Source organism: Corvus kubaryi, unplaced genomic scaffold (assembly GCF_017639235.1).
Source record: "Corvus kubaryi isolate FWS band 111438036 unplaced genomic scaffold, C.kubaryi_AGA036_p1.0 37312, whole genome shotgun sequence".
Taxonomy (NCBI): domain Eukaryota; kingdom Metazoa; phylum Chordata; class Aves; order Passeriformes; family Corvidae; genus Corvus; species Corvus kubaryi.
The window spans coordinates 4,433,998-4,448,080 of NW_024581098.1; the positions used below are offsets into that span (position 1 = coordinate 4,433,998).

A 14,083-nucleotide genomic window follows, 5' to 3' on the forward strand; every position below is an offset into this window, starting at 1 on the left:
GATAAGGAAAACCCACCAGTAGAAGATTGATGGATATGTTAATAAAGAAAAACAATGTACAAGAAGAGTATTTCCCATTCATGCACTTTCTATTAACATGAGGCTATCAAGGTTGCAAAAGAGTAGGAGTGGTTGTCAGGAGTATTGAGGTCTCTTACAGCCTTTTCTGCTGATTTCTTGTGAGTTTATAAACTCTCTTGGGCTCAGCCTCTTTCCATGAATATTCATGGTTAGTTTAGACCATGGGCTAGCAATCTGAGTTTTTGAGCTGATGGGCATCTGCTGCTACCTTTGAAGTGAGTAGGATTTAGTTTTGTTGATGGGTATCTCTGAAAATGAAGCCACTTCTGTGAGCACTCAAATTCCTGGGTTTATGTGCCTGAGGGAAGCTACACAAGTTTGAAAATGTTGCCTTTGAAATACACTTTGGTTTCCAGTCCTGTAAGTAGACAAAATAAATTTCACACCACATGAGGTACCCAGGAACTTAATTAAGGTGAATTAAGTGTTTTAAAATCTTAGCAGAACAGAAACTGCAAAGTGTGTGCAGAATAATAACAACATGTGCATGTTCATCAGTGAGAACTAGAGTTTTGGCATCTAAGTAATGCTTTCAAGATAACATGTGGATAAATTTATCTTAACTTTTTTGCCATGACATCAGCCTGCCTGTCCAGGGTTTAGCCTTCCCTGACCAAGACACACTGCTGTTAATTGGAACACAAGACGATCATAAAATCCTTGCTGGGGACTCTGTGAACCCCAGCATATAACTGAATAGTATATTACACTGTGAAATAAGGACTGTGAAAAAATAAGAGTGTGTCAGATATAATGTAGAACATTTCACATTATAATCTTGAGTTATCCAAATAGCAAACATATAATAATACAAGAAAGGAGAAAGCTTTATCTTGCTCAATGTATTACATATATTTTTAAATCCTGTCTTCATCACAGGGTTTCACTGAATTACATTTTTATTAGTATTTGGGAAAATCTTCTGTGTATAAGCAGTGGTCACTTACATGTTTTTCATATTATAGAATATATTGTAAGATTCTAACAGTACTGCTTAGTGCAACATGAAACATAAATATGAAATAATAAAGAAAATAATTTTTCAAAACCTAAATTCCAGCATTTCACATCAAAGCTTAAAAACCAGAACTGGCTCCAAGGAAACTTACCAGTTTAAAACCTGCTTATCTTTAGCCACTGTATTATCTTTACTTGGTTCATTGGGAGAGCTCTCAATATAGATGAATTAGATATTTTGAGTATAAGTATCCATATCTTCTTTGCCACATGAGATTTCCCTGTGCTTTTGGCAGAGATTTTGCTGACTATTAAGTTCTCATTAAACTTCTACTAAAAGTCTCTGTTCTTGCTACTTCCCATTTTAAACATATTAAAAAAATTAGTATTTTTTAAGCATACTAATATAGCAGCACTGCTCCTTCTCAAGAAACAGCAGCTTCTCAGACAGTTTAGCTGAAAAAGTAATGTTAAGGATAGTTGCAACTGCCAAAGTCTGGAAACTCAGAGTTATATCTGACATTTCATTCTTCACCTTAACTATTGAGCCTTGGCCATTCATTGGATTTTCACAGTGCTTTGGAGTTAGAAGGGAGTTTTACAGATGAAAGATGAAAATCAAAATAAACTCCTTTATCAAGTAAACCTGCAAGGGCATTCTGAATTTTACAATACACAGGGAGTTGATTGTGATATAACATACAACACAGGAGGGTTGAAATAAACAATTTATTCTCTATCGTTAGGGATGGCCATGCATAACTGACTTATGGCTCTGGTTTGCTCTGCCACTTGTTACGTGTGCAGTCATCCCTAACTCATACCAAAACCAGTTTATCATACTCCCATGTTGCATAGTTTTTATCAAATGTTCTCTCATTAAAAACTTTACTGGGGAGACTGAATGTTAAAAGATGCTGGCAGTGCTTTAGTAAGCTTTCCCCAGAGCTTCCTCTCGCTAACGGAGTCTGTGCCGACAGTGATCATGAGACAGTTCCTGATATCCTACACAGCCACAGTCTGCTGGGCAGGTAACAGTCATCATTTGACAGCACATTGCAGGTGCAGTGCAGGCATCAAAGGCTGACTTGTCAGAAAGACTGGTGGACTGCAGGGGCTCTCCCCAAGTTGGGAGAGAGTCAAGGGGTAGGACAGCATGGGACAGTGTCACTGCCCCCATGGCTTAACTCCTGCTCCTGCACTGAGGGTTTCGTTTAATCCACTCTCAATTCATGACCTTCCCTGAGCCCTAAATCTGTTTCGAAAACAGACAAGGCTATATGCCAGGTAGTTCCCTGGCTGTCCTTGTCATAGATGAATCTGTAGTCTGTAGTTGCCTTTTGGACAGCCATTTGACAAATTTTATTCTGGAGCATTGTGTGGATCAAGCCTTAGCTGTGTGTTCCCTTCTGGAAGGATGTTCCTCGTGGTTGGTGCATGCCTACAGCACAACCTAGTTCATTTTGTCCATTCTTCTCAAGAGAGGATGCAGTCCTGCTACAAATGTAAATCCTTGGGTCACCAACACACATTCTATGTAGCAGCTGGAGCAGCCATGGGTATGTGCCTCAGTCATAGATCTCCCACTGCCAGAGTGCACTGCTGAGGTTGAAGCTCCTGGGTGGTGCTTTGACCCCTCCATGTGCAGCTCTGGTGGTAGGCTTTGGTTCGTGGTGTTCTGTGCCTTTCTTGGCCAGGGCTGTTTGCTGCAGACTGACACACAGAGCACTACACGGGTGTTGTCGTGCCTGTAAAAATGGTGTTTGACCAGGGTGCTTTCTATCAAATGCATGGTCCCTCTGCACAGTCATTCATATGGATGGATGTTTTCCAGGCTATGTCACCTTCCTACTTAACATTTTGAGCCTAGACCTTTATTTCAGTGTTATCTCACCCAAGCTAAGTATAACTGGTGAAAGTTCAATTATATGCGAAGTGACTATTAAAGCATCAGGGCTTGTCTGGGGGTCTGGGCCTCCCCTCCAGTTTTCACTTGCAATTGTGCTAAATCCCTTAATGCTGCAGAGAAATTGTACGTTCATCAGGTGGAGCATTGGAGGCCAGGGTGCAGATAACCACTTTTACTGCAGATGAGACATTGCAGTCCTGTTCTTAAGAACTGCCAGGCAGATTGGGAATCACGGTCACGGTTAATAGCAGCGAATTGCCAGCTCTTGATGGGTGGGTAGTCACTCCTTTCAGTGGTTGCCCCCTGGGGGAGAAGGTAGAAAAACAGAGGGAGGGAATTAGAGTGACTTTGCACAGTTGAGCAGGTTCATGCCGCTGGATCAGTGGCAAGCATTGGCAGGGCTCCACTCTGGGGAGGCTCACAACAACATCACAGTCTCATTTTTACCAATTGGTGTTGCTATAGCCAGTGGTGCACAGGGGGAGAGCAAAGAGAAGGGGGGAGCTGAGGGGGAGAATGAAAGCAAGAGTCTGGACTAAATTAAACAAACAAAAGTGCTTGTAAGTAGCATTTAACCCATAACCATTAGCCCAGTGCTGCTAATTGTACTAAACTATATATCTGAAGTTCAGTGTGTGATTAAAGAGTTGGCTCACAAACTCTCTGCATAACCTTAATTTTTTCAAGGTTCTTTGAGTGTAGAATGGCTTATAATAATGATTTTGACTAATACGATTTTTGACATGCAACTTTAATGCTTAACCTTAGTACAACTCCAGAGCATTTCATGTGTATTCAGCTGTAAAGAGTGATGATTTAAAGGGATAATATAAGAAAAAGGTCGTTCTAGAATGAACCTCTAACAAATTGCATAAAGGAAGCTTATTATTCCATGAGTAGAGAGATACACAGCTTTTCTGATCATTTTTCTGCTTGGTTCAAGAGATTGTTGAGACATGATTGGGAAAAGAAACACAAAAAATGAAATAGAAAACTGCAAGCAGTGAACATTCTTTTGATGGTTATGATTTTGTTGCCACTAAAAATACTCCTCAGTAATGTGGTTGTTCATCTTTCCTCTTGTTTTGGGTGAAGAATTCGTTCCAATAAGAAAATGCTGTTATTGGTTGGAGGATTGCCTCCCGGACCTGACCGGCTACCCAGCAATTTGGTTCAGTATTATGATGATGAAAAGAAGACGTGGAAAATACTGACAAGTAAGTGGTTTATTTTTGTACAGTTGTCTTGATGAATTTAAAAACATGGTTAATCAAATTAGACACTTTATTGATTTGTTTCTCTTCAGAGATTTGTTTATGTATCACAAGGGGCTTCACAATGGAGCAATAAATTGAGATTGCAGAAGATGCTAATTTTATAATAGGATAGACCTAAATTAACATTGGCTTAAAATCATTCCAGTAAGTTTTTTTTAAGTAAACTTGTAAGTCTTTCAAGCTGCAACATGAACCCATGCATATTTATGTATATATGAATAAAATCTGGTTTAGGAAAAAAGGAAGGCAGTTTTTTCAAGACTTTTTTTTCAGAGTCAGATCCCTGGTAAGCCATAGTACTAGAGCACACCTTTGATTCTCTTTTGCATTTTCATTTCCTTCTTCCAGCTTTATCTGTTGTCCACAATCATTAAAGAAAGGTTTCCTCTGTACTACCCTGCGTCCATTGCTGACAGAAGCATTGGTGGAATATATCAGCTACAATAAACAGTGCATGGAGGCTGCTATCACAAAATTCTTTCCCACCTTCTTTTAATAGTGGATTGTGTTTTAGAGTAAGTATTTTGCCTCGAGCATCGAGATTTGGAACTTACTGTTATGTTGGTTGCGATTCCCAGTCTGACTTGGTCATGGAATCAAATCATAGCTTCTTGAGTGCAGCAGGCTGTGTGCATTAGTCCCCTTGTGGCTAAACTGGCTGCATTGGTCAATAAAACTAAATTTTAACTGTCAAAATTGCCCAAAGCAGTATAGATAAAATAATAAATGAGCAATTTTGATCCATAAATCAAAGCCATACTTCTAAAACTGGACAACTGGTAAAACCTGGATTTCCTATTAGACCTGATTTTTTTTTCCCCCTAGTAAAATACATTTTACAGAATTCTGTTCTTCTCCCTTATCCAAAGCCCTGTAATGGTGTACCTCCGCGTTAATATTACATGCACAGGTTAGGATGAAAAAAATTTAAAAATTGCTATGATGCAGGACTTGAAATAATGCCTTTGCAGATTGTTTTTTTCCCATGGAAGATTTAGGAGCCTTTCACAAAGTGGTGCCACATAAAGACTGTTTAGTTATAGATGACCTGGGCCTAGTTGAGGGTGTTGTGTAAGAATGACAATCACAAAAGGTTGTATGAATGGTACATTATAAAAGTCTACAGCATCTGTGCTAGGGAACATATTACGCTTCACATTTTTCAGAATAATGAGTTACGATACACTACTTCTAAGAAAATACTGAAGATGGTAAGTCAGTGAAAAATCAATGATACTGTCTAAGGCAGAATTGTCTAGGTGTTTTTTTTTGTTTTCTGTGTATAATCCAGTGGCTCAACAGGAGAGGCAGGAGGAATGGATCTCTTGCTTCAAGATCTGAACTGTCAACTGAATTAAAGTAGAAAGCTTTTAACTGAATCTCAACTAGCTGCGGATTGTCAGATTTTGTAAGAATGGAATTTACTCAGCTCTTGGTTGTTTATATTGTGTTGCTGTCTCCAAGACTGTGGGAAACTATCCCGAGGCGGGATAGCTAAATGCTCTGGTTAAATGTCCATCTCTAGTGTTGGAGTAACACCACTGTCTGTGGTGGTGTTGAGAGACGTTTCAGAACAATTTTATGTAGAGAATTTTGTCTTTTCTATGTTACCTCTAAGAAATAGAGAAGAAAAGTTATCTTTCTGTTATAGTTAGTGCACATAACATTCTATGCTGTGGTTAAAAAACAAAGCATTTGTTACGGTCCTGACTAGCTCGGGTTCAAGCGCTCACTGCTCAGCACTGGAAGTCCTGAAGGTCCCAGGATCTGTCTCAGTGCCAGCTGAGACAACAGCTGTCAAATACACAGCCCTCTCTTGGCATGGGTAATCCTGTTCTTGCAAATCCTGCCAGAAAAGAGTGCCCTCTTGGCCTGGGCTAAAGTTTGAAGAACGCAGAGGAGAATGCCTGTCTTTTCGCACTGAAAAAGACAAAATGTTAACAAGCATTATTTCTTAGTAAATATTTTACTACTCACAAAATGGTAGCAATAACTATTTTTAAAAAAACCCAATTGAAATAAGAGTTTCAAGTGTCCCCTTTTTTTTTCTACCTTAAGAGGGAATGGGAGACAAGTCCAAGTAGAACTTCTGTCCTTTCCATGAAACACTGGAGAACTCTACAGCATAGGAGTGCAGGGACTTGAAGAACTATGACTGAGAAGTCTTAAGGAAGACAACAAACTGTGCAAGCTTACAGCATAGTGGTAGTTCAGTGCAGCCATGGTGTGGTAATAACATACTGTGACATTTAGGGGGTGTGTGAATTTAAGAGCATAGTTCTATCTTTATTTATCATGTACTTTTTGCGATTTAGGAAGAAGTTTTCTTTCTTTACCCATTTACCTCTCTCTCAATCCACAGTTGTCTTATCAGAGATACACAATCAGCAGCAAAGGCAGAAGATTTTTTGGGAGGTTTTTTGTTTGGGTTTGTTTTTTGGTTTTTTTTTTTCACTTACTTATAGATAGTGCTGTCAGTCCTTAGGTTGCAGTTCACTCTCAACTTGTCAGTGCAAATGAGGAGTTTGCTCCTAAGTGAGTAGGGACAGAGTAAAAGCTATGTCCTGCTCATGAGGTTCTGTGATGGGAAGAATTTCACTTCTTGTAGTCTGATATTGTAAGATGTTCTATTTTATTATCGCCTTAGGTGTTTTTGATTTCCTCCTATTACAAAGATTTTTTCTTTAACCTTCTGCTCGCCAATAGGCTCCCCCACACACCAACAAAATGCCACATTTTGCACTTAGAGGCTTACTGATCCAATGTAAATGTGCACAGAAATTCCACCTCCCTTCTTCCAAACCCGTTTACATTCCTCGTTTTCTGCTCTCTGTGCCAGTGGCATTTGGGGATAGGGAGGCTGGGAAAGAAGCTTGGAAACACTTAATCCTGGGTGCAGTGGCAGGGCCATTGAAGAGGAGGTGGATGAGAGGAGCCTGAATCTCCTCTTGTCATTCTCCACTGAGAGTAGCCCCAGAATTTACTCATTGGGGCCTGCGGACCCATTTGAGAGGGAGCTGCTTGCCTGTTTCCTGTTTCCTCCTCAGCACAGAGAGTGGCTCACTTCTCAGCAGTCAGTAGCTTAGGGCTCTGTGTCCTGCCTTGTGTGATGCATAAGGAACAGGAGAAGATCAACCATCAGGAGCTGCTGACTCCATGCAAGCCGTGGCACTGCAGCTGGAGCTGCGAGGACAGGTGCAGGTGGAACAGCACAAGCTATCAAGTATGACAGCTCAACAGAGGAGCAATCTCATTTTGTTCCCTAGACAAGACTAGATCTATTGGCAGGGGATCCTGCCCACCTCTCTCTGCCTGGATAGCCAAAGCACCAAATGCATCAGTACTAATGGGAGTAATTCTAAAGGTATCAGGAAAACAACTTGCCTTGTTCATAGACCCAGGAGAGGAGGGGAAGCATGCACCCATTTCCAATTTTTTAATGTCATCATCTATAGGCAAGAATGCTATGGCTCAGGGGATCGGTAGATTTTTCACAGTCTAGTATTACTGTGTATTTTTTCTATCTGGTATTTCAGAGAGTTATTGTTTCTATGTTGACAACATAGAGGCAGAATAAAGAGGAAAAAAAAGGAGAAAGTAAGGGTCATTCTACAAACATTTTTACCACATAATTTTGCTTCATACAGGCACAATCCTAATCTGAGATTATAAATAATAATATGCACACCATAATGTGCACGTTGGTGTTTAATTTGAATCACTTATTGCACAGTTGTGCCTGAGCAAAGTAGAGGCTTTTCTAGGCTTATGGCAAAGTACAGCGAATATCCTCACTGCATGGTTTCTTTTCAGGTTTGCCTACGTGTGCACAAACACCAGTTCACTTTTTAACTGGGTACTACATAGGTCACGTAGCAGCAACAGGCTACCACTGCCCAGTGACAGAAATGGAACAGCTGACGGGTGTATGACAGTCCTCAGTAACTGCAAAAGTTCTGCTCAGTTAATGGGGTTTCATTATTCTATGATATTTTGCAGTCTTCATAACTACTTGCTGGATGTGGGGCAGTGAGGGGATTTCTGTGTCACCCCCTCATGCCTCGCTGCTCAGAACCAGGCACTGCTGCTTGGGTTTTAATTACCAGTTGTGGTCCTGCCAGGAGTCTGTGTTTAATTCTAGAACTCCTTTGGTTTGTTGTTTTAACTGCAACGTTTAAGATTAATTAAACTTTAAGGAAGTGAAACAATGTTTTATTTGTTAGAATTATTTTATAATCATTGCAAAATCCAGAGCCTATAAAGATTTTTTGTGTTCAGAATTGCGTAGCTTTCCCAAAAACCCTACTGCTAAGGCAATGATGTATTACTTTCACTTTCATTATATGTTTTTAATCAGAGCGTGACTTCATAGTAGACAAAGCGATGCTTTATGCATGGTCTCCCTTGTTTTTTGCTAAAATCTTTTGACATGATTAATTTTACTTTAATGCTTTTGTCTTGTTGTAATGGTGAGGATGATGGGTATAAACCAGGGCAAAAAAATACATGCCTTTCTGTCATAATGCTTCTAAGCATTTAAAAATATATTAAATGAAAGAAAAAAGTATCACAAGAGAATGATCTAACTGGAATTAAATTTTTTGCTATGTGAACAGAGAATGCAAGAAATAAATAAAAATGATGCAGTCATTGTTTTAGGTGAGGATTTTTTGTGGTTTTTTCCATACCAATTTATCCATCTGTCTGATTAGAAGTGATGACTAGAAGAGAAATTGTGTCTTATGGGTTTCTAGATATACAACAATTCCTTGTTTCAATCTAAAATACCCTTTTCTATAAAGCACGAAATGTAAAATGTAGGAAGCATTATTGAAGTCTTACATGGCATCTTTCATCCATGTGAAGCTGCAGCTGCAGCAGATACAGTTTTCATATCAGTACTTTGTTATTCAATAAGATGTTAATAGTTAACATTCCTTAACCTCCCTAGTTCATCACATCATATGGGTGAACCACAGAGAGAATTCAGTGAACATCACAATAATGGGAAATATATGTATGGGGCATAATGCATTTATGCTTAGGGATTGCACTAGGTTTGGATTTTAATCCAGCGTAAAAGCCAACACCGTTGTCCAATGAGAACTGTCTCATATTTGTATAGGAAAGACAGGGAAATGTCCAGAAAGTTGCCAGAGTGGAGAGTTTATTCAGGGTGACCAGCATCTCTTTTCAGGTTACTTTTTCTCCTCGGGTTACTTCCTAATCCTTAGTCTTTTTTTCTGTTTATCTTGGCCTTCCTGCCCTTTGCTAGGTGTATTTAAGTCTGCTGTGTTTGGTCAATGTGTAAAGACAAACGATGAATCAGGCACTTTGATTTCCTTCCCAATCCCTCTCCTTCCTGCCAGCAGCAATCACACAGTGTTAAAGAGTTGTCATTTACTCATCTTCCTCTGACTCCCTGATCATGACGAGCAGCCAGAAACCTTTCCATCCTAGATGCTCTGATAAAGGCAGTCCACCTTTTCCTTCCTTCCCCAGGTTGGCTGTGCTTTCATTTCTACATGAAGCAGTCTCCTGCAGGTATTCCAGTCTGCATACAACATGTTTTATTTCTGTCATTTTGACTTTTTAAATTTCCCTTGAATATGTTCTGTGACAGTGCAGCAGTCCTCCATCTTCAGTAACAATATTTTGAATGTCAGCCTGCATTTAGGCATACTGATGGTTCACAAAACCCTTTGAACATCATTATTTATGTATTTTATCCAAAGGGAAGTCAAGTAAAAGGAAGGTAGAGTGGTTTGCTTCAAAGTCAGCATCAGAGAACCCAGGTCACTTCACTCCCCAGCCTGCATTGTTTCTGCTGGAATAGGTTATATTTCTTTCTTCCATCCATGTTTTCTTTGGCAGTTCTGTGGTGCTCAGTTGTATCAGCCTTTCCTACACTGAATGATACTTTGTCCTTCCTGAGAAAATTAATAACAAACCCCATGTTTCACTTTTTCTGAAATGTCTTTGGAGTCTCTGAGAACTTCTCAATCCTTCATGTGTTGGAGTGTTTTATCTAGTTTTCTATTTTCCAGGTTGGCTACTTATAAGACTAACAGTATGATTATAGCTCACATCAGAGGTTCTTGGAAGAAATTTTCAAAGACTTAAGTGTCAGCTTGAGTACTACTAGATGCCTAGCACACATTGTCCCTTTGGAAATTAGGTGTCTTTCAAATAAATACATTCATTCACTGTAAAGCTTTTACTTTTTTGGAGAATGATAGTGCATTAGAAGCAAAGGTTTCCTCCTTTCAATTTGCCCCAAATCAATTGTAACTGAATAAAAGAAGTGATGTTTGCAAAAAAAATGTGTCAAATCAGATGGGCAGGTTGTCTTGATAAATGCTTGTTCTAATTTCTTCCTCCTCCTCCTTTTTTATTTTTTTGTACTTGTGAGAATAGTGCACACTTAAGGTAGTCAAAGAATGTGTCTTGATGAGCAGTTCTTGGCAGCCCTGATAAATTTCATCTCTCTTACTCCATTTATCCAGCAGTTGGGGATGATGCAGCTTCTGCTTCAGTGCTGTGTCAAGGATGGTTTCAGCACTGCACTGAAAAGCTTGAGCAAGCATTAGCATATTGCTAAGCCAGTAGTCTTTATATTACCCACTAGACAGATTTAATAAATGTGGTACATGTATGTAGAAGTTGTACATGTACACATATGCACATGCTTATATGTATCCTCCTTAAAGAAACACATGGATTGCACTGAAAACTAATTTTAAACATAAATTCCATCTATGTTTTCCATCCTTATACTTAGACACTTTTAAAGGGTTCAAAAGCAGGAAAATACGGTCACAAAGGAAGAAAAGATTCACGCACAGAAAACTTGACTGATTGGTATCACTATCCAGCTTTAAGCCTGGATTTAGGAGGTTAATTCAAGGTGGTCATACACGCTGCCAACAAGCCACATGTTTTACACCTACAAGGAACTAAGAATATATAAGTGAGAAACAGAAATACAGTGAAGAGTATTTTTTTACCTGTGACATACCAGAGGTTAACCACAGCTCCCGTTCTGAGGATGATGCGTGGGAGTTCAACTGTGCAAGTGCCATTAATGGCGCACGCCTGCGTGTCTAAGAGCAAGACAGAAGTCTGAGAATGAGTGAAACATAGCGGGTGAAAACGTAGCGGGTTCTCACAATGATTGCTTTATTTATGTGTTAAATTCTATTTTCTTCTGCACTGCCATTTGAGATAACTTTCAAGAAATGTCAGCCTTCTTTGTGCACATTTTTATTTTTGATTGCAATCTTGTCAGCTTCTCCTTTTACACAAGTGTTACTTGATTGTTTCCTCTTTTCCCTGTGCCTTACTTGTAAATGTGGTGTGTTGTCGATTCTGAATAGCTTTCTATTCCAGTGTTCCTGGTCCCTACACATCTTGCTATGGTGTATCTTTGAAACAACGACTCTTATCACTGCACTGTCTGTTTGGACTAAAGCCCTCAACAGTCTTTCAGCTTCTCTTGGCTACTTTCTGCCCTTTGTTATGAACTTGTGAACACCCACCTCTGTGGAAACCAGGCTGTTCATTTCCTCTTGCATGTACAAAGATGTCTGAATTTGCCTACTCATCTTCATCCTCAGAAACGCCATTCAAACAGTTACTTCCAGGGAGAGTCCAGAAGTGTTACCTAAATGTCCTGTTCCCTGCATGTGCTCAGCCAAGGACCCTTTGTGGTTGGAAACCTGAGTGGGATGAGAGAACAGGACACAACCTCCTTCCAAAACACTGAGGAGCGCACCTTCCCCAGGCAGGGCACTGAGGCAGTGGAGAGCTGAGTAAGAAGGCAGCAGGTGGAAGACAGATGAGTTACCCTGTGACTGGTGCCATTTTCACAGCAGATGCTGATGTTAGGCTTCTGTGGGGACACCTTACAAAGAAAGGTGCTGGCTCCTGGAGATTCCACTCCTTGCTGTATCCTTGCCAGTGCATCAGAACCTTTGACTCAAAGCCTTCCTTCTGGCTCACAGAGCTTACCTTTTTCCAAGTCATCTTTCAACTTGAGTTACATATCTTTACAGATGTCTTGAGGATGACAGTTCAATTTTGCAGCAACCTCTACTTCTTAGTTCCAAAGCAAAATGAAAAAAAATTATTTCAAATGTTTTGGCAAAATAATAGTCATATCAGAATGCCCCTTCTCAACATCTCTTGTGGAAGAGGGTTGCTGTTAGAGCACAATTTTTTAGCTTGTGAATTCTTCATATATGTTCCAATGGGTATTTTACAGCTCCACCAAAGAAAGTTTTGTCAAGCTGTGCAAGGCTAACTGCAAACCAGAAATTGCCTACCTACAAATGACAAGTTGCTATGACTTCACCAGGTGATCACCAGAATACAGATACATGGGCATAATGCTGACCTGGAGGCTCTGCAACATTTTGAGTCCATCTCAGCCTATGGGCATTGTCTGTCTGCTATGTACACACGTCTGGTCCAGTAGGAACTGGGAGCTGTGTTGTCCTGTCTTCTGTCCAAAGAAAGTGTCCCACCTGGCTGGATACAGATTTCAATAAATTCACATAATTTCTAGTGAATGGAAGTATCACCAAAATGTTCTCAGCAGATCTGTTTGTGTAGGTCCCTCAATACTATTTGGCCACTGTCTCTAAAAAAATCAGCCATCTGGAATAACTTTAACACAAAATTATATGTTACTGTGCAAGTTCAGTGCTCCTCGCAAACATCGCTTTCTTCTTTTCAGATGCTTCCAGGTAAAATTTGTGTGTTTATTCTTACCTACTTGCTCTGGGATTTATGTAGCATTAATGGGAGCTAGCCACATGAAGATGAAAATGAACTCAGGTGTGTTTCTAGTTTCTTACTTTGGGAAGCATTCCCTTTTCCAGTGGCAAATGTGGCATTTATGTACAAATGGGTTGCAAACAGGATGGCAGAACACTGCTAGCTGGGTAAAGTGTAACAATAAAAAACCCATTGAAATCCTCAGATTTCTTTGAGAAATTGGTAAGTTTTATGAATTTTCTCCTCTCAAATGTTCTTAAAAGGCAGTTTCCTTCTTAGAAGTGTTTTGTACACAATTATTTGCAATACAGGTTTCTGAAGCCTGCCTTAGCTTTCTCTATTTTTCTTAGTGCTTTAGTGGTGAGAAGTAAACATTTTGCATCCTCGACTTCATTTACTGTTGTATGTTCTTACTGTGTTGTAGAGGCTTATTGTTTATAGGAAGTCATCCTACTTTCAGTTTTCCTCTATTTTCTCACAGCTTAAATTACTTTCTCCCTTCCCTTCCCCATCCCTTTCCCCTTCCCTATACTGGCCCCCCTACTTCCCTACCTCCCCTCTGTTTAAGACAGAAATGAAATTTATTACATACTTGAGGAGGGTTTTTTCTAAGCTTTCTGTCTCATACCAGGTGTTGTATGAGCTACTGCTTTGATTTAACCGAATGCTGGACTATCTGCAGCAACAGACTAATACGTCTTTACAGGGATGGGTTCTGGTATGTTGTTTTGTCATATTTATATATTGTGATTCTACTCCCAAATGGGGATTGTGCTACTATACAGGGTATGCAACTGCAGAATGACTTCACACTGAGAAAAAAAGTGTTAACAAATTGAATAGTAATGAATTAACCTGCAGAAAAAGCATTTTGCCCTAGTACACAGAAACCCTGCATAACTAGAGCATATAATTTTAAATGAAGCAGGCTCTAGGAATGCCTCAATGGATGTGATGTCGACAGTAGCTCATAATTCATGGATATGAATTATGGCTGGATATCAGGAAAAAACTTCCTGACATTGAGATCTATTAGGTTGTGGAATAATCTCCCATGGGAAATAGTGGAAATCCCATTGCT

General features: G+C 39.7%; 1 protein-coding gene across 1 annotated transcript in view; it reads left to right on the plus strand.

Annotated features, from left to right (window-relative positions):
* KLHL14 (kelch like family member 14) overlaps positions 1–14,083 on the plus strand; it is a 59,604-nt gene that overhangs the window by 11,590 nt on the left and 33,931 nt on the right. The window contains 1 exon segment of the mRNA XM_042029091.1: positions 4,043–4,164. Coding sequence (XP_041885025.1) covers positions 4,043–4,164 — 122 coding nt within the window.